The sequence below is a fragment of the Lissotriton helveticus genome, chromosome 2_1 (assembly GCF_964261635.1).
Source record: "Lissotriton helveticus chromosome 2_1, aLisHel1.1, whole genome shotgun sequence".
Taxonomy (NCBI): Eukaryota; Metazoa; Chordata; class Amphibia; order Caudata; family Salamandridae; genus Lissotriton; species Lissotriton helveticus.
In genome coordinates, this window is record NC_136059.1 from 2,104,765,037 (window position 1) to 2,104,784,895 (window position 19,859).

General features: G+C 41.3%; 1 protein-coding gene across 1 annotated transcript in view; it reads right to left on the reverse strand.

Moving 5' to 3' along the window:
- Nucleotides 1-329: 329 nt before the first annotated feature.
- The window catches only part of SCRG1 (stimulator of chondrogenesis 1), a 94,624-nt gene continuing 75,094 nt past the window's right edge, over nucleotides 330-19,859 (reverse strand). Inside the window, exon 3 of the mRNA XM_078677679.1 lies at nucleotides 330-1,716. Within this exon, the coding sequence (XP_078533805.1) occupies nucleotides 1,662-1,716 (55 nt within the window). The 3' untranslated portion in view covers nucleotides 330-1,661. The remainder of the gene's footprint in view (nucleotides 1,717-19,859) is intronic.

Sequence of the window (19,859 nt, forward strand, 5' to 3'; positions counted from 1 at the left end):
TGCTATGGAAAAGGGGATTATGTCGAAGAATTATATTGATGCTAGATGATTATGGTCTAAGAGTATTGGAGTTACTACAGAAAAAAACTTGCTGTGTTTGTTGTCTAATTTTTGCTGGAAATAAACAAGGATATTTTATGTCAACTTTCAAGGACTTAAAAGACGTAATTGTTTAAAATTGGGTCTGTGCATGTAGCGGCAAGGTTTATAGAAGAGCTAACCATTTGCCACGTGGCTTTCTTTGAGTAAGTGAATAAGCAAACTGTGGAAGGTAATACAACGTTTTAGTGGGAAAAAGAATATGAAAGCACTCTCTAAAACAAGACAAATTTGCTTCACGGATTTATTTGAACATGAATAATTATAATAATTTGAATATGTATTAAACACAACAATCACATGCGTTTGGACTACTAAAACATATAACTGATCACAGTCATTCATACTTATAGAAAACAAATTTAACACATTCAAACGTTTATTGCACAAGGTACTTTGAATGGAATGCTGCTTACAAAGTAGCAGCTCTTCTTTTTTTATAAATCCCTAAAATGATATGTATAAAATTACTTCATTCATAAGTGTTAAGGTAGGATAGAAAAGACAAGTGAATATAACAAATATCTGTTGCACTATTTTTCATCACAGTGCTATAGCTTGTAGATTACTTGACAGCTCCAAATGTTTTTATTGTAAGTCACTGAATACTTGAGCATTATTTTATTGTAAATTAGTTCCTAACATACCACTCAGCAGAAACTACAAATCACAGGTCAAAACATTTTCTATTTTGAGCACATTTTAGGGAAACTTTCAGTGTCTACATTCAATCTATTGCTTTCCCAAGTATAGTTGACATATGCAGTGTAGGTAGCCTTTGCTTTATCTTACTTTAGAACTTTGAGAGTCCCTTTCACTGATTTCTTGCACAAGTTCAAAGACAAATTTGTTTATTACAATATAATTTGATAATCAAAAGTTTGATAATGAAATATTTCTTTTTGCTGTTTTTCAAAGCACTACTTGCCTAGGACTACTTGATAATACACCTGAAAATCAGGCTGTAGTTTTACTTTCAATCGTCAACTCTTTTCATTAGGTTTCCTGACCTTAAAAGTGCTTAAAAGGTTTCTATATGTCCCATTTCTAAAATGGCAAAACTGGGTTCAGGAATGCCACACCCCTTTTTCCAAAACAATCTGTAATAGCAGCTGAGTTATCAAAATGAAAAGTGCATTTTTAGAAACATTTCCTAAAGGTTCCCTTCTTCAGACCTAGTTTAAACCATTACAATAAAAATTGTTGACACAACCAAGTCTGGAATAATACAAGGAGATTATGTAATTAACCAACGTTTATGAATATTCATTTTGTTTCAGTTGGAGGTACTCTTATCTCTGTTTGAACGCCGAATGTAGAATAGCTGTAGCGTAAATTGGCACAATTATGAGGTAAGGACCATTTTTGCATAATAAACACTAAGGTACAGAAGTGAGTCCTGCAGAGTTCTCCTTTTGGTATGATCATTAAGAGAGAAATACTCTACTTAGAACAATAATATTCTCTCTTTTAGTGATGTAGACTAAAAAGATGGTATCTGTTGGGACACCTCCCTTTGTTGCAGCTGGAAAGTTTCTTCCTGTAGCTGATGTCTACCACAATCATTGGCTGTTGCATGGAATGACGAAAGAGATCTTCGGGCCAAAGAAAATGTCCCTATAAAAGAAACGAATAGAGGAATTAATGGTAAGTGAAGATGGAAAAAAAGGGCCAGGAGCAGATTTTAACGGCAGGCATTTCTACTGTCCAAACAGATTCTTCAAATAAAACAAATACTTTTTGCGTGTTGTTCTTGTGAAAGCATTACTAAGCCAGTTCACGAGTAGTGAATGTATTGTATTGTTTTGCATTGATACAGGTATTTATACGGTAAGGCTGGAAGCGCTTCTCAAGTGTTAAGTGAATATCTACTCCATCTGATGCATAGGAGCTAAACATCTCAGATACATTTTCCATATACGTTTGGAAACCTCTTTTTAGCATTAGCACTCTTTCCTAACAATATGTATATTTGTAAAACTGTTAGTTTACCCCTGGGTATCCTGGTGCTAAATAACCAATGTTTATTGTTACCCAATTCAATGGTATACATTTTATGAACTTGGGTGTTGAAAGACTGCGTGGGTCAATAGGGATTTAAGACTGTGATCAAAAGTGGATGCTTTAGTCCCTTGAGCCATCACCCCTGGCATCTTGTTGACTTTTAACTCATACAAGGTTACATCTAGTGACCTATGATATGCAATCAAAAATAATCAACAGTTATGTTTCTGAGATGTAACATACAGGTAGAATATTTTTGAATATATTTTAATTAAGAAAGCATCAAATGAGACGCATGCGGCTCTGAGGCCGAATTCCACACTCTTTATGTAGACAGAGATCCCAGTTACAAAGGTTTCAAGCGCTTTTCATAGAAACTGATAGTGTACCTTAACGTTGTGACAAGAAGTAATTTCTCTGAGATCAGTAAAGGGAAACGTTAAGCCATTATGAGCCCGAGAGCTCCATAAAAATATAAAGTAATATTCAGATTCTTCCACAATGAACATTCGTGAAATACAACCATTCTCCTTCTCAAGACCACATTTACTGCACACCAGACAAAAACACATTGACCCATCGAAGTACAATTCATTAGTGAGGGGTAAAATAGCCCAATTTATTAGCATTTAATTAAATTTAACAGCATCTAGCTAGGCACATCAGACCCACATATAGAAAGCCTCCTCATCAAATGATTAATCTATAAAGGATTTTTAATACAGTTCTATATCAAGTGGGCAGCACTGTCCTTTATTTGCACCTGAAACCACTGGAGATCTTATGTACCACATAAAGTTACATTTTTCATAGCTTCTTTGTTGTGCAAGAAGTTACGCAAGGTAATTTAAGGTGCACATTTAATGTACATATGTTTTTTCCAAATGGTCCAATCCTTCTCCAGACTATCAAGTACAATCTTCCTATAAGTTAACTAGGACTTCAGAGGTAAACCACCTCCCCTGCCTTTCTTTTAATGTTGATGCCCATATAATGTATGGAGTTACCTGCACACTTTACACCTCAGTCAGCTACATGACTTCTTAAGATAGAGTGGAAGTTTGAAAATCCTATAGTCTTGTTAAGCTGTTAACATGCCAAATGCCCATTATTGCCCACTAAATTATTACATAACCCAGAGCCTCTACTAGATCTATACATTTAAATAATCAGAAAATAGCATCATCAGCATAATAAAGAATCTTATTGTCTTAATCCCTGTGCCTTATTCGCGTGTAAATAGCATTGCTGGTGATGTAAACTGCCAAAGGATCAAAAGACTATTTTAAATTGCAGAAAGGACAGTGGAAAAATATTGATGAGTACCACTTGCAGTTAGAGGTCTCCAGTAATAAAACCTTTAGTTAGTACTCTCACATATGCATTAGTATATGTTACTGAAATGCAAGATATAGGAAATCCAAATCTAATCAATGTCCTATCAACAAAAAGACAGTGAACCCTAGTGGAAGCTTTCTCTCATCTAAATAAAGGGTCATCAACAAGTGGAATGAATGAGCGTTTACTGGTCCCATCCTTCTTTGAGCCAACAGACTCTTCTATCCAAACAATGATTATAAATCATGAGACGCTGTTGTCACAGATATGTACCCTTCATTTCTTGTACTGGGGTGTATGTTTAGGGAAGGGGCACAATGTAAATCATTTCTTTCTTCCTACGTGTTTATTTCTGGCCAAATGTTTCAAATATTTACACTTTGTGTCTCTTTATTCCTACTTTGTTGCATGGAGCGTAGATATACAAATAGTGGTTTGCTTCACACTAGCGCAAGCGAATGTGGAATCTCAACTAAGTTGGAATAGGATTATTGAGCCAATGCATAAGGCCAGTAGGATATGCTGGAGAACACATCATGCGTGAAGGAGAGATGCATGGGAAGGCAAAGAGAGATGAAGTAATAAGGAAGAAGGGCTGTGTCGATCATTAATGTGCCAATGCAAACTTTTAAATCAGATTTAAGGATATAATTGCATGAACATAATGATATGCTATGGGCACTGCTTCCTTGAAAGGAATATTGCCTTTCAAAAGCTCAACAATTACAAGATTCTTTAACTATAGCTTTGGAGCTTGAAGCTGCTTTAGATTAACATGCTGTGCATTAACCTGCCATCTGGTGGTTGGATCCGGAATCAGTATGTACATTTTTTAAGATGTGCCTTAACCAGAGGTGAAGCTAAAAGGGACCTCCCTATGACGTGAGTGAAAGCCCACAATGCCCCATCCTTCAATTCTTGTTTTTTTCTTACTTCTATAATGTCTTCTTTTGGCAACAACTCTCTCTCATCCTTCACCTAAGAGGTTAGAGGATCACAAATGAATCTATGGGAGGTTCAATCAGCAAATCTATTGTTACTGGTAAGAAATCCACTTCTTTTGAAGTGTAAAACTGCTCTAGACTAACATGCTGTGAATTGATCTTGAAGTGGTATCACCCCATGAAGAAGGATCACTGTGAAATGTGGGCAGATGCAAATAGTTGTTGAAATACATTTTATCTCTGCTGGCATCAATTTTGATGGCGTATCTATAAAATAGTGCTTACAAAATGTGTGTAATGGTCCCTATACACATATCCTGTTAGGAAAATATACCTATGTACACTGTTGAACCCCTTTTTCCCTATGGAATATTCTTTGGGTTTCCCTTGAAAGCTTTTCTATGTTAATGGTTAAGGTGACTGGATATTTTAAAATACTCCCCTTGCTTTTGTTCCTTCTAATACATGGTATTATTGCTTTTATAACATATGCCACAAAGAATTGGTGACTGCTTATTATTGTTTTAGTTTCTTATAGGTAATACATAACTAACAATATGTGCAGAGCTTTTCTGTTGCTTGAATAATGCAGGTAAATTCATAGACTCATGAAGTGAAGCAGTGATACTACTTTGGGTATGCAGTTAAGATTAGTACTCATTATAACACTGTCTTTATGGCTCTACAGCTACGGTTCCTGAATGGTTAAAACGTCAATCTCAGTGGGTGTGGCTTGACACAAGCGAAGATGGCTGCCTGACGTTCAGCTCTGCATTAGACAATGACAGTAGTGAATCTATTTTCTACATACTAAAACTAGCAGATAACAAGGTGTGTGTCATCCGGTTCTTTAATTAAGAAACTGAAACTGGTTTTCAGTGCTGCTGCTATGTGAAAGACTTTTTGCATGAAGCAACCAGGTGTCTCTTCAGGTCACAACTCACATTTTGTGTTAATTATATCACATGCCTAGCTTGCCCAATATATGCCTGACTTTATTCTTTGAAGCATTTCTCTTTTTCACCTACTTTGTGTGCTTTAGCCATCCACATTTAAAACTGCTTATATTAATGTTCTGTCTAATTAAAAGGCAAATACAGCCAGAGACAAACAATGTAATTGTCATAAGCTGTGGACTGAAGGCAATGGGCAGGCCATAAATCTCCTCCAGAAGTGGAAGCCACATTTCTAGCTTCAAATGAAATACAAATTGCAATGATTTGATACTGAAAACCCAACTAGGAAAGAAATGTAATAGTCAGCTCCTGGAGTGTCAAGTTGCCTTTTGAAAGGGGTTGCAATTCACATATTTGTTACAGTTGTTCACATTTTGGCTGGCAAGTGGCAATCTATGATGCTTTTTGGCAGCAGCATGGCATTTTATTTGTGTGTATGCAGGTAAAATGTTCCAACATGAAACATATTTTTTTAAGTATTGAGTTTTTCCTCTTATTTGCCTCTTGTTGCAGCAAGTTTAGAGAATTACAAATGTTCTCTTCTTCTTCTGTTGCCACTTCAGTCATCCTTTGTATGAAGGATTATAGTCTTTCATTTTTGCCTATTGACTAATACCTTTTTTCTTGTGGATGGCGCAGGCCTGTGAGAGTTGTTAATACCAAGTTTCTAGCCATTCATTTCAGATTACTTTAGTTCCAGCTGAGATATCTTTTGCCATTAGCAGCCAGTAGTTCATCAAATTCTGAGATTTTTACAAACATTTTGTCAGCCAGTTTTCTGCATTGGGAAAACGAGAAATGTAAAATTTACAAATCTACTTGTTATTCTTAAAATACTTTGAACTTAGAAGCATCTTCTCCTGAAACTAAGGAAGAACCTCATAATGTCAAGCAAAATGCAAATGGCACTTCATTGTTACCAAAATTGGCACTAGCAGCAAACGCTTCCAGCTCCCTTATACCTAAAGTTCCACTAAACCATAGTGACTCTATATATAAGCGGCCTAAAAAGGATCCTCTTTCACCAGTCCAAACACCTTCCCCAGTATCAATGGAATTACTTCTAGAAGAGATCAAAGCTTTATGACCATATATTGAAGAAACTAATAAGAGATTACAAACACTGGATGACAAATGGACTCACTTGGAAAAACAATTGTGCAAATTGGAGGACTCCAATGCAAAGATCAACAAAATGCACTCACAAATATCTGTTCTTCAAAAACAAGTTGTGGGTTTGGAAAATCGCAACAAGAGAACTTATCTTAGAATTTATGACCTGCCAGAAGGATCAGAAGTGAGTGATCCTTTTCAATATTTTCAAACCGTTATATCTAAGGTGTTAGACCTGCCACCAACAGTTTCTTTAAATATTCATAGAGCACATAGATTGGGGCATAAACTGAATTTTGCTTCTCCATCTAACAGACCAAGAGGTGTTATTATCCTTTTTCTTGAAAGTACTGACATATTCAAGGCCATTATGACTGCAAATGCAAAGAAACAAGGTTCATGGGCTGGTCATTTCTTTTATATCTCTCCAGATAATGTTAAAGCCACTGTCAACAGACAAAAGCAATTCTTAGAAATGTGACCAGAACTCAGAGCTCTTAATGTCAGATTTGGTCTTTTTATCCATACCTTTTCAAAGTTAAATATAAAAACAAGACAACAACATATGAGAATCCTACCAAACTGAGGTCATTTTTTGGATGACAGTGAAGGAGATGATGTGGATACATATAAAGTTTCTCACTGACTGAAATCTATTTACTAATAGTTGTATGAATTCTGTTAACACAAATGTTGATGCAAATGTTTATTTTCACCTTATTCTTGCAGGTTATTTCAGTCTCAGTCTCAAACTTTGTCCCTGTGCCTTTATGTTCTGTCATACATGGTCATATTCTGATACCTCTTGGAGTGCAGGCGTGTCATCTTCATCATGTGGCCTCACCACCCCAACCTTTTGATTGGTTTGTAGATGTGTGCCTTTTCTTCTTGCATTTACTGCTTCGCTTTATCTTTCATTTTCTTTTCTATTCCTCTTTCTCATCTGTTATCTCAACCTCGCCTTTTCACCTGTAATCTAATTCTACTTTGCTTTCTTCATCAATGTCACAAATTCATGATGGATATGTTTTTATGTATATGTTTGCTCTTTATCAAGTCTTTGAAGTGTAGCTTTCTAGGATTTAACTTCTTGTTTCAGTATGGTCAAGGATTAGACTATCTGATTAAAATACAATGAGTTTTAGCTCATCTTGCCAATCTTAAAGCAAACATTGCATTACTGCAGTAGAGCTATCTTGTTAAAAAAAAAGGTTGAAGCTTAAAAAGTGTTTGGTGGGCAATGTTTTCTCCTCTGGTAAAACAATGGAGTGATCATTGTATGTGATAAACATCTTGACATCCAACTTATATCTCAAGAGATTGATCATGTGGGAAGATAAGTTGCTTATTAAGAATGTTGTTTTAAATATGTTCAATGTATATGGACCATCTCAAATTGACAATTCCTTTTGGTTTAACATTTCTCAAAAGCTAATGTAATATTCTGGGTACAATGTAATACTTGGTGGAGACTGTAACCCGATATCTAATCCTTTTCTTGACAGGATTTCTGAATTTACTTTTATCCCAAGTAAAATGCATAAACAATTTGACATTACAATAACTCAGAGGTTACTTATTGATGCATGACAGTTAATGTGGGTGTTGGAGTCTGTAGCTCATATGCCCTTCCATGACATGTGGCATGGGCCTTATCCAATAATTGAGAAAAAGGTGAGGTTACCTACTTAGTTTGACCTTAACACCCCCCAGACACCCTCATACGGTCCCACATGTAAATAGATTGAAACCCCACCATGACAGGGCAGATATAACCATGTTACTGTTCACAGATGAGGGAGTGGAGAAGGAGACTGAGCTAGTGCCCAACATCCTCTCCAACAACGTGCAAGATGGGTCAGTGAAGGGGGTTGCAATCTCTCCCAAATTGGCAAACTAGCAGCACAGGGATTACTAGCAGGTGCCGGAGCAGGTTTCTGGTCTGTTCTCTTTGACCCCAGGTATCACTGAGTGCCTGTCAAAAATAAACTGTACCAGGGGGCGTGGCCAGAAGCCAGCCAAGATGGCCACAACCTGATCACACTCCAGTGGATCCGCTGCCTCAATCCCCATACATCCACACACAGATCTAATTACTGTGCGACCTGTCGGTGTAGGAGAGGCCCGAGAGTGATAAATCGCTCCGACGATTGAGGCGTTCCTTCCTTGAGGGTTAAGAAGGCGCTACATGAAAAAGAATTAAAATAGGCAATGTTATTTCCGGCCAAACTCATGGTGGAAGCGGAGGGGAAAAAATGGTTCTTTGGCTCGCCCGATGACACTTGGGACTGGCTAGATGGAGGGGCGACAGAATTAAAACCGACAATCAAAGACATACAGTCAGAAGAATACTAAACCGAGACAACGACAGGCTATACAACAAACGTCAAACGGCAGGAAATGCTGAGCAAATGTCTTCCGATGTGGTTCCACTGTAGACGCATAATGTCCAGGCCTGGTGAAACACGAAGGACCTTAAAACCTCACACACATTGAGATTAAATGAGCTGAACCTTGTATAGAAACAATGGTCTTGTCCCCAAGAGCGTCTAGTTGGGCCCATGTACTAGATCTACTGCGGGACTCAAAGACCTGATAGAAGACTCACTCTTGTTACTAGACCAGAATTGTAGCGTGGGTCCACTCTTGTCAAGAGGCCCTAGGACCCTGTGGAGACCTGTTTAAGATAGCCGCAACATGGTAACAATTTAACATATTTTCTAATGGGGATGAGGGAGCGAACAATTTGAATTTGTTGGGACACGTCCTACTGTGGTTAGTCATGAGGGATGCGTTACACAGGCACTCTGCAATGTTTGGGAGCGGGCAGTTTTAAGTCAACATTGCAGGGAGGTGGGGGGAGGTGAGAGCTGTATTGCGATGTTCTGTCAGCTAAGTATGTTGATGACAGCGCCAATACTAAGCACAAGTGTGTTGACTGTCTGATTATATGGGCTGGAATGTCTCCCTGGCGAACCTACGATATTACTCGGGCTCCCCGTTGTTCTCCACAACTCCAAATTAAATTGGGTTACTTACCTGGAACAACTACCCCCTGATTGAGATGCTGTGACTGTGCCTAAGCAAGATAAGTTAAGACCCATCCAGGTCTCCTGGGGTATTAAAATACTTTCTTGGAATGTAAACGGGTTGGGGAATAAAATTAAGAGGGGTGGTGCTACAACATCTGAAACACCACTAGCCTGATATAACCTTATTGCAAGAAACCCATCTACAGGGAACCACTTATTGTGAGCTTAATAGATGGGGTTATAAGCTAGTAGCACATGCTGGCTACACTAGGTGCCCAGGGGGGTGGGCATCCTCCTACATAAGTTCTTCCCGTTTACTATATGTGATATTAAGCACAACTCTCACGGACGCTTTGTGGTACTATCAGGACACTGGGAGGGCAGACTGTTCCACATACTCTCTCTATATGTTCATCCAAGGCTTCATGCAGCAACTTTCTAAGACTTGGGCTCACTCATTTTTTCTTTGCCACTGAGATAGCTACTCATAGGGGGTGACTGCAGTGCGGCTTTCTGTTGAGAGCTAAACTGTCTGCCGGTACATCAGGGAGAATATTACGGTAGGATGTTAGAGGAATTTCTGTCAACAATGGGACTTGTAGATGTATGGAGGGTTCGCAATCCTCTGACTCATCAATATACTTTTCATTCTGGTGCAAGCTGCAGTTTGTCACGTATTGACTACATGTTTGGACTGGCGGCACAACTCCTGACATCCAGTGAGATGTACCACCTTCTGAGGGGAATTGTGGATCATTTACTACTGTGTGCAGGTTATGGCAGAAGATCTAGGTCCAAGGGACATACAATGCTACTTAACCCATGGTATCTTAAGGTGCAGATGATCCGAGTTGGTCTGCAAGCGGCCACTGCCCACTATTTTGAAGAGAATGAAGGATAGGTGGAGTCAGCCCAAGTCCTATGGGAAGCCTTTAAGTCAGTAATAAGAGGTCAAGGGGTGTCACTTATTGAGGGTCGTAAAAAAGAGAAAGTGAAGCAATAGACAGTCCTAGAAGGCAAATTCAGGGTATTGGAGTCTGAGCTGCTTTTGTCAGAAAATGATGATATACAGCATGGATTGCAGATTGAACAAAAATAATATAGAGAGGTTGCATAAGAAGAGGCCAAGGCAAGATATCAGGTGACACAACACAGTCTATCCGAAGTTGGAGATAGAGCACGTAAACTTCTGGCATGGTTAGATAAAAGAGAAGCAGCAGCCAAATGGGTATTTGAAGTCACTGAAGTGGATGGAACACCAGTTAGAGTCAGGCAGGGGGTGGCTAAAGCCTTTGTAAAATACTAACACTGGAGGGCCCTGCCCCTGTCATCGTTGGGAAAGGCTTCCTTATATAAAATGATGGTGTTACCCCGCTTTTTCGAAATTTTACAAAATACGCTATACTTAGTTCCACCTACATATTTTCGAGCAGTAGAAGTGCTAGTGAGAACGCTCATATGGGATGGGGGAACAGCACGGATAGCTCTATCAAATTGACACAAAGCTGGTATGATGGGGATATTGATCTCCCAGCGCTCAAACAATGTTACTGGGTGGCACAACTCATAGCGGTAAACCACTGAAGAAGAGCCAGCTTACAGGATGGACAGACACAATATGCGAACCAGGGGTTACCCCAGAGCCCTCTATGGGGGGAAGTACCAAACGCCCATACTCACACTGACCTCAGTGACTGTGAGAATATGACAAATAGCAACGGCTGCACTGGGATGGTGAAATAAAATAACAAGAGCTACTCGAGACTCGAAACAGCTAGCTCTACTAACGAATCAACCAGGCTTTGATAAATGGGACATTATAGGCATTTGGAAGTTGGGCGACTTGAGGATAGATTATTAGATGACTATCTACAGAAAACTCCATATCCCTGACTTACTGTAAGATACTAAATACCTCCTCTGATGTGCTGGAGAAACGATGTAATAAATGGACGGAAGTCCCGGGGCAACACGACGAGTGGCAGGAGGCGCTGGCATCTCCTAGGGAGGTAGCTATAAGGTCCCGTTTTAGTCTAGTCCAGCTGAAGCTGCTACATAGAACATACTATACAAGTGTGGTATTGGTTAAGATGGGCAGACTAGACTCAACACAGTGCCCCAGGAGTTGTGGCCATAAAGGTACCTTTTTACATATATGGTGGGAATGCCCAGTGATTCAAACATACTGGGGAGCAGTCATAACCTGTATGATGTTGCTTTGTGGGAAAGACATTAGAGCCTCCCCTCAGTGGTGCCTACTGAACATTTGGGAAACAACTGACCTAACATCTGGGAAGCAATTATGGGTACTGTTGAAAGTTATGGTGGCTAAGCGAAACGTAGCAAAAAGATGGAGGGCACCTTTGAGACCCCCACTGAGTGAATGGAAAATCAACATGGCCTGGTGTATGCAGGCGGAGAGGGTGGTGAATGAAAGTTGGGGCTGTCCAAATAAGTGGACCAACATTTGGGGGTGCTGGAATGATAGAGGTTTGCTCTGTCTGGAAGTTAATGAGACCCCCCCCCCCCCCGGATGATAGAAGACTAAGGATGTAGGGATCTATGCATGTCATTTTGCCCCAAAGACAGCAAGATACAGTTGTGGAATCAAAATGTAAACTGAATGTCCTGGCACTTGTAATGTCATGTACTTCACAAAGTGTTTTTGATTATGCTGAATACCACTGTCTTGTGTTTTTTATTACAATAAAAAGATTTATTTGAAAAACAAAAAACAATTGTACAGGTTGTCTGAACATGTCTGAGCCAGCATCAAGGCTGAGGTAGATAAGATGCTGGAGTTGAGGGTAATTGAGCCTTCTGGCAGTCCATGGGCTAGCCCAGTGGTGCTGGTGCCCAAACCAAATCCCCAGGGGGAAAAGAAGGAGTTACGGTTCTGTGTCGATTTCAGAGGACTTAAGGTAGTAACTAAGACTGATGCTCACCCTCTACCTAGAGCTGATAAGCTCATCGAATGGTTAGAGGCTACTTAGTATCTGAGTACATTTGATTTGACTTCAGGCTACTGGCCGATTGCCCTCAAAGAAGGAGCAGAGGAGAGGCCAGCATTCTTCAAACCAGAGAGACATTACCAGTTCAAAGTAATGCCCTTTGGCTTAAAGAATGCCCCTGCCACATTCCAAAGGTTGGTGAACAGGGTCCTGCCTGGGTTGGAGTAGTTCAGTCCATCTTACATGGATGATATACCTGTGTACTGTTCCACATGGGAGGATCACTTAAACCACTTGAGGGAAGTGCTTCAGGCCATGTAACAGACAGGCCTGACTATTAAGATCAGTAAGTGTCAACTAGGGCAGATCTCGGTGGTGTATCTCGGCCACCTGGTAGGTGGAGGCCATGTACATCCTCTGCAGGCCACAATTCATCTATTTTGGATTGGACAACTCCTCTTATCCAGACTCAGCTTAGGGCATTCCTTGGACTAACTGGGTACTTTAGAAGGTTTGTCCAGAATTATTGGACCATTGTGGCTCCCCTGACAGAACTAAATTCTAAGAAAAGGCAAGGAAAGTGGGTAAGGCTGCCGAGTCTCAGAAGGCTTTTGACACTCTGAAAACTGCTATCTGTTCAGCACCTGTGTTACTGGCCCCTGATTTCTGGAAGGAATTTGTGGTTCAGACAGATGCTTCAGAACAGGGGATTGGGGCAGTGTTGGCACAGGTAAATGAGGATGGACTTCATCAGGCAGTTGCCTTTATAAGCTGTCGACTTCTCCTCAGAGAGCAGAAATGGAGTGCCATTAGGAGGGATGCCTTGGCTGTGGTTTGGTCCCGGAAAGAGCTGAGCCCACTGAGAGCTTGAGTACACACATTTGTGTGCAAACTGACCTCAGACCTCTCAGGTGAGAGGGGAGATCCCAAGCTGTTAAGGTGGTCCATTTCCCCTACAGGAAATGCACTTTACAATGGAACACAGCCCTGGGAATGCCCAGGCCAATGCTGATGGACTTTTCAGATTTTTCCACTTTGCTATTGAGGACTACCAGGGTGCAGGTTAGTGACCCATGGCCTTTCATTTGAAGGGGGGCTATGTTGCAAAGTCATCTTATGTGCCATGTGCACCCTCATTGTTTGCTGAAGGATACTGGTGGTAACTGTCTTGAGTGTACCCTGGGCTCTGTTGACAGGCCAGGCCAGTGCTATGTTGAAAACACAACTGAACATACACACAGGATTTAGAGTACACTATGTGTTAGGGTACACCTAGAATTGGCATGACCTACCCTATACGTCTCTAGTAAATTAGAGAGTGGGGGATTGAAACTACCTATAAGGCCCTAGCACATAAAAGGGCATAGAAGTGTAGAGGTCAGCAGCCTTTGTAGCACTTGCACGTGTGCACTGCTGGAAGCCTGAGGTCATTTTAAAAGCAGTCCTGTGTTTGAAATTGTGTATCAATGGGGCCTTCTTTTATTATGGGTGAACGTGTCACCATCCACTTAATCTAAATGCGCTTCAAATGATTATTTACACTGTGCCCACTCCAATTGCGGTTTTCCAGGCATTGCCAAAAATGGTAATGGAGGAAAAAAGCCTTCCATGCTACCTAACGATCTTATAGACATAACTTTAAATAGAGTAAATCCGCACTTTTTAGGAATTTAATTTCACAACACCTGAGTGCACAGTGGTAGCCTTATAACTAATATGCGTATTTCAAATGTGTTATTTGATCCCATAATAACATTAAGAGTGTATATTATTTCACTATTCCTCCATTTTCTCACTCCAATATGGTAGAATTATTTTGGTTCTACTGGTGTCCCGACTCCGCCTGACTTCAAAATGCAGCTTAGTTCAAATTCCACTAGTGTCACAATTTCCACATGACTTCAAAATTGTGGCAGGGACACTTTCTGTTGTATATGCACTGCTTTTCTACTAGAAAATGTTTACTGACCTTCATCCTGATCACCGATGATGCGCTGAGACAATCTATTCTTGTGCTCCTGTGGCTCTATATGAGTCTCGAAATGTGCCTGTAAGGCTGAGCGCACATCAAGCAAGCCAGCGGCCCATTGTTTGCTGGTTCACCTGATTCGAGCCATCTTGCATATTGCAGGTATCGCACCGCAGATTGGTGAGCAGAAGTATTTATTTAAGGATACTGCCATCATGAGTATCGGGTGATTGACTGCCAGCCCCTCCACTCATCTCTCGCTCCGTCAACCGCCTTCCATGGAATCTTGATTTCAAAGATTCCATGGAAACTGCTGACACAACAAGGAGTTACCTAATTTTAAAGCAAAACCTCTCAGTCCAGTTTATCATGTGGGCTTTCAGTTGACCCCTAAGGATGTGCAGATGGTTTTGGATTTTCATACTTGGTTTTTATTTATCCTTTCGCTCAAGGTACTTAATCTCTGTTTTCAAGAAGTGTAGCCGTCCTGACCAGGTCCATTTCAATAGATGTGATTGTACCCGTATTGCCTTTTGGACCCTTCCCAGATTGTGTGCAATCACAAATCTGGGAGGGAGTTCAGAGTAAAATATTCCTTGATGCTGTCTTGATGGAGGAACGTTATCCGGGTCTTTTAGGATGTCGAGTTTCATGAGCCACATGTAGCCTCCCATAGGGCGTTGCCGGCTTACCCCCAGGTGAGGTCCATGTGAGCATGGTCTGAAACAGGTTTGTCCACTATAAGTGTGGAGTCTAGATCGAGCAATAGGGAGTGAATGATAAATAAGTAGTCTGTGTGAGTATGTAGAGTAGACATGAGAGAAGAAGGACTAGTGTGGATTTACATAATGCCATGCATCTATAAGTGTCATGCCTGCTTGCAGCACTCCGCGTTTGGATGCGTGGTTGGCAACAGAGAACAGACCGTGGTTGGCAAGGGAAAAGTTCCTGATGATGCGCGCGCATACGCGCATGCGCATTCAGGACAGTAAACATACTTAGGCCCGCCTAGCACTCCAGGAAGTGCTTCGCGTTTAGCCAGATTCCGTGTTCCGTTCCGGGTCACTGGGGTTTTCGTCCGAGCAGTTAGAGGTGGCGTTTGGGTCTCGGCGTTTTCGACGGTGCCGTGAGTACAGGCTCTTGTGAGTCTATCGGTATCCTGTTTATTTGTCCGTGTGACATTGCTGTGTTTTCGTTGTTTCCCTTTTACTTTGGTGCTTTGGTTCCGGTACAGCGGTTGTCTGTAGGATTGCCCTGATATCCCGAGGCGTAGTTCTTTTCCGGTTTGCTGGGTGTAGGGAACTCAGCGCTTTGTAGCACCTTGTTTTGGCCTCTGTTCCATTTCGTATTTCATACAGGGCAAGGTTCTGTCCTGATATTTGTGTTTTAATAGAGCGTTCCTTGTGATCTTAACCGGGAGCGCATGATACATGGAGATTATTCATTTTGGGCATTAGTTTATGGATATAAGGTGTGTTCTATACTCAGACTGATTTATATCTACAATAGGGAAGATTATAAGTACTGATCATCTATTCCTATGTTGAAGAGTGGTTCATATACCACGTTTCCAGTGCATCTTTACATACAAACATAGGGGGAACAGCTAGATACCCAGCACATTCTAGGTACATATCTGTTTTATATCTTGCCCCTTTACATATCCCCGTAGGCCTAGGGAGGGAACTTATTAATGTGTTGCTTTGTATTCTAGTCACCGTTCTGCTGTACAAGAACCTGACAAGAGTGAAGATTGCTGGAGACTGTGTCTTCCCTACCTTTCCTTGTTTTGTTTCCCCCTTTTCCCCCTGGTTATCACTTGTATGCCAGTGTTATTCCTGGCATCGAGGGGTGATAGGGGTGAAGAGGGGTACTATACGGCAGGCTCCGTGGCATTCCTGAGACAACAGAGCATCGGCACGACAATAAGCCAGAGTTCCGTAATTTTCTTTTGAGGTGTGCCGACATTGCTCCCATGCCAGTATATGCATGCTTGCTTCTACCCCTTTCAGGATTCCAAACAAGACTTAAATCAACTCCTACAATAATATACCCTCTGGTGTTGCTTAGCTGTTTGTTAAGCAACTTGTGCAGGAAGGGGTCTTGTGCAGTATTCAGGGCATAGATGTTAACCACTTGGATGCTAATGACAAGGGTAACTCGTCATGAGGTTTCCATTGATTTCAATGGAAATTACATGGGAGAATATCAGGTACCTTAGCATCCAAGTGGTTGGAGTGTTGTAGTGCAGTATCTGAAGTTTATTATAACTCCCTTATTTGTCTCTATTGGTCTTAGTAGTGCCCTTGCCTATGTGGGCTCTGCACAAAATGTATGTCTTCTGAATATGGGGGTTTCTTGTAAAAATACCATTTTGGGTCCCTACTTTAAGAAATAGTTCTATATCTCTTGTCTTTTGTTTGGTTAGTTCGTGCCCCTTACGTTTAGGGAGTTAGTTTAAGAGCATGTACCCTCACCACCCTTAGGAATTGTTGGTGTGTGGATAGGCTCTCGACTCACTTGGACAGCAATTTTGAGAGTTGTTCCTTTGTCTGATCTGTCCTCTGATGAAGAGAAACAGGGCCAAACAAGGTCTCTTATATGGTGTGATTGAGTTTAGGATGCTTCCAACCTCTTTCAAAGACAGTTCCTCAGGGAAAGTGCACATTGTATGGGGGTAGGTAGATGGGAAGTGTCAGCATAAAACAAACACTTATGTCATAGCGTCATGGTTAGCACCATTCTGTTCCACTCCTCACCTTCTCCTGACTGTTCACCCTTTCACGGTGTTAGAACAAAGTGTTATAGTTCGGGCGTTAGTACCTATCCCCCCCCAGTACCCCATTTGTGATTGGAGATAATGTACACTTTTTCCTCTTCATCATTAACCCGCCATCAGGGTCTGGGGTTGTACCATTCAGGCTGAAGCTCATGTCACCCTAATATGTCTTCTTGAGCTGTGTCCACATCAATGGTCTCACTCAGGGTCGGACTGGCTACCGGGCAGTTTGGAATGCTGCTGAGCTGGGGGCTGATTTTGTTCATGGAGACCTGCGTGTGCTAAACGAAATTCGTTTTGCTTTAATTATTTCAAAGCACACGCAGGTCCCCATGAACGAAATCAGCCCCCACCACTGTGACATGAGCCCCCAACTCAGCAGCATTCGAAACTGCATGTAGTCAGTCTGGCCCTGGTCTCACTAGGGAAATCCAGAAGTGATTATGCTTCTGAGAAAGAACGTATACGTCTTTGTGTTTCTTTTTATTGAAAGATGAAGCTGAAAGAATTTATGTGGCAGAATTCTCTGTGCTTCATTAGGGTGACTACGGGGAGGTTCTGATACAGCTGGATATGTCGGTGCTTGTAAGTGAGATCACCTTTCTCTCTGGTGGCCCTCATGATGGCTTCTTTTTCGTTGAAGTAGTGGACTCTTGTAATGGCTATGCATTAACGTTTTACTAATACATATTTTCACTTAAGACCTAACTCCATTCTAAAGCACAGTCTGGCTGCCATGAATTCCATCATTCACCAGAAGCTAGTGAAAACTTGGCAACTGCTAGGCTCGGCCTGAGGATGTACACTGTGTCGCAGTCATACTCTTATTGGCATAAACAGGCAGCATGAAACAAAGATACAACAAGCAGAGTAGTCAAAGATGGTTGGAGCAGAGAATCTCTATGGGTCCTGAGTGAACTCTAATCCATCCTCGGAAGCCCAGTCTGAGTTTAAAGTAAGGGCCTGATTTAGATTTCGACAGATGGGTTACTCCATCACCAAGGTGACGGATATCCTGTTCACCGAAATATAAATCCCACAGGATATTATGGGATTTATATCTCGGCGGATGGGATATGTCTCAATGTTGTGACAGAGTAACCTGTCCGACGAAATTTAAATATTTCAATAAATCTTTACCAAAAATAAATAGATTTTGGCCTCATGTACTAAGAATGCATTTGGTAAAAGTGTTCGCAATTTGCGCAATGACTTCTACAGAATGTATTGTTTTTTTTTAACTGGCCTTCATGGTTAATGGGTTGGCTTACAAATTACTGAATCACAGTGGGTTGCAATTCGTCCTACCCCATAAATATTAATCGGGTAGGTCGCAAATTGCGGACCCCTCGGGACCCCTTCCCATTTACTAATAGGTTACCAGTACCTTTGCATAGTCACTAAAATATGATTATTTTGCAACCGGATTTCGGTCACAAAACATTAATAAATACTGTAAGCAGGGCTATTGGAATTATGCGGCAGGGGTGGACCAAAATTATGTAGGAGGGTTAACTGAATTATGCAGCAAGAAAACACAAACTATGGGGCATAATGTGCAACTTTCTTTATAGTATTATTTCATTATTTTGGAATGTATACACATGTTGGTACTGTCTGGGCACAAAATTCACCTCATTAGTACCAGTTTAACAATCAAATGCATAAGCAACTGAACGATCACCAGATAACCTCTGTGATGGGTCTTTCACTGCGTACGAACACATCACCACATTTTTTGTAACTTTTGATCCGTCTGAGCTGGAAGCAATTTTTTTAAATAAAATTTACAGATTATGTTATGTTATGTTATGTTATTAATGGGTCTTGTATAGCGCAACGGCTACTCCAAAGGAGTGTCCCGGCGCTTTGTGCTCCAGACCCAGAAAAGAGACTAAAAAAGAAACATAACAGTAAACAGAACAACAGAAGAAAGGGGGGAACAACACTCTACCCAGCGAATAACCAAGTCTTGAGACCCTTCCTAAAAGCTAACAGATTGGATGTGGATCGTAAGACCAATGGTAAAGAGTTCCATAACTGAGGGGCCAGAAATCTAAAAGATCGCCCACCCAGACGTGCCCTCTTTATACGAGGAACTACAGCAAGTGCTAAAGACTCCGATCGTAAGGATCGTGTCGGCTGATAAAAATTCAGCCTCTTCTGTAGGTATTTTGCACCCGTGGCATGCAGTGCTTTGTGGGCTAATGTCAAGGCCTTGAACATTATCCTCTTCCGTATAGGAAGCCAATGGAGGGATTGCAGCAGGTTAGAGGCACTGGCTCGACGGTGCAGACCGAAAATCGCTCGTGCTGCAGCATTCTGGGTCACCTGCATGCGCTGTAAAAGGTATTCTGGGAGACCCAGATACAGAATATTAGCATAATCCAATCTGGATCCAATGAGGGCCTGAACTGTTATTCTCCGATGCTCCTCAGACAGCAGAGGGAAAAACTTTCGGAGCATCCTGAGGATCCGGAAACAGGTCCCAGTCAAGGTTGCCACCTGGGATTTGAGCGTGAGCCCGTTGTCAATTTTAATTCCCAGGTTCTTGGCCCATTTAGAAGACTGGGCTGGAGGGAACTTGTCAGCAGGCCACCAATCATGCCAGTCCGGATCCACGGGGCATCCAAAGAAAAGTATCTCGGATTTATCCGAGTTGCACTTGAGGCTG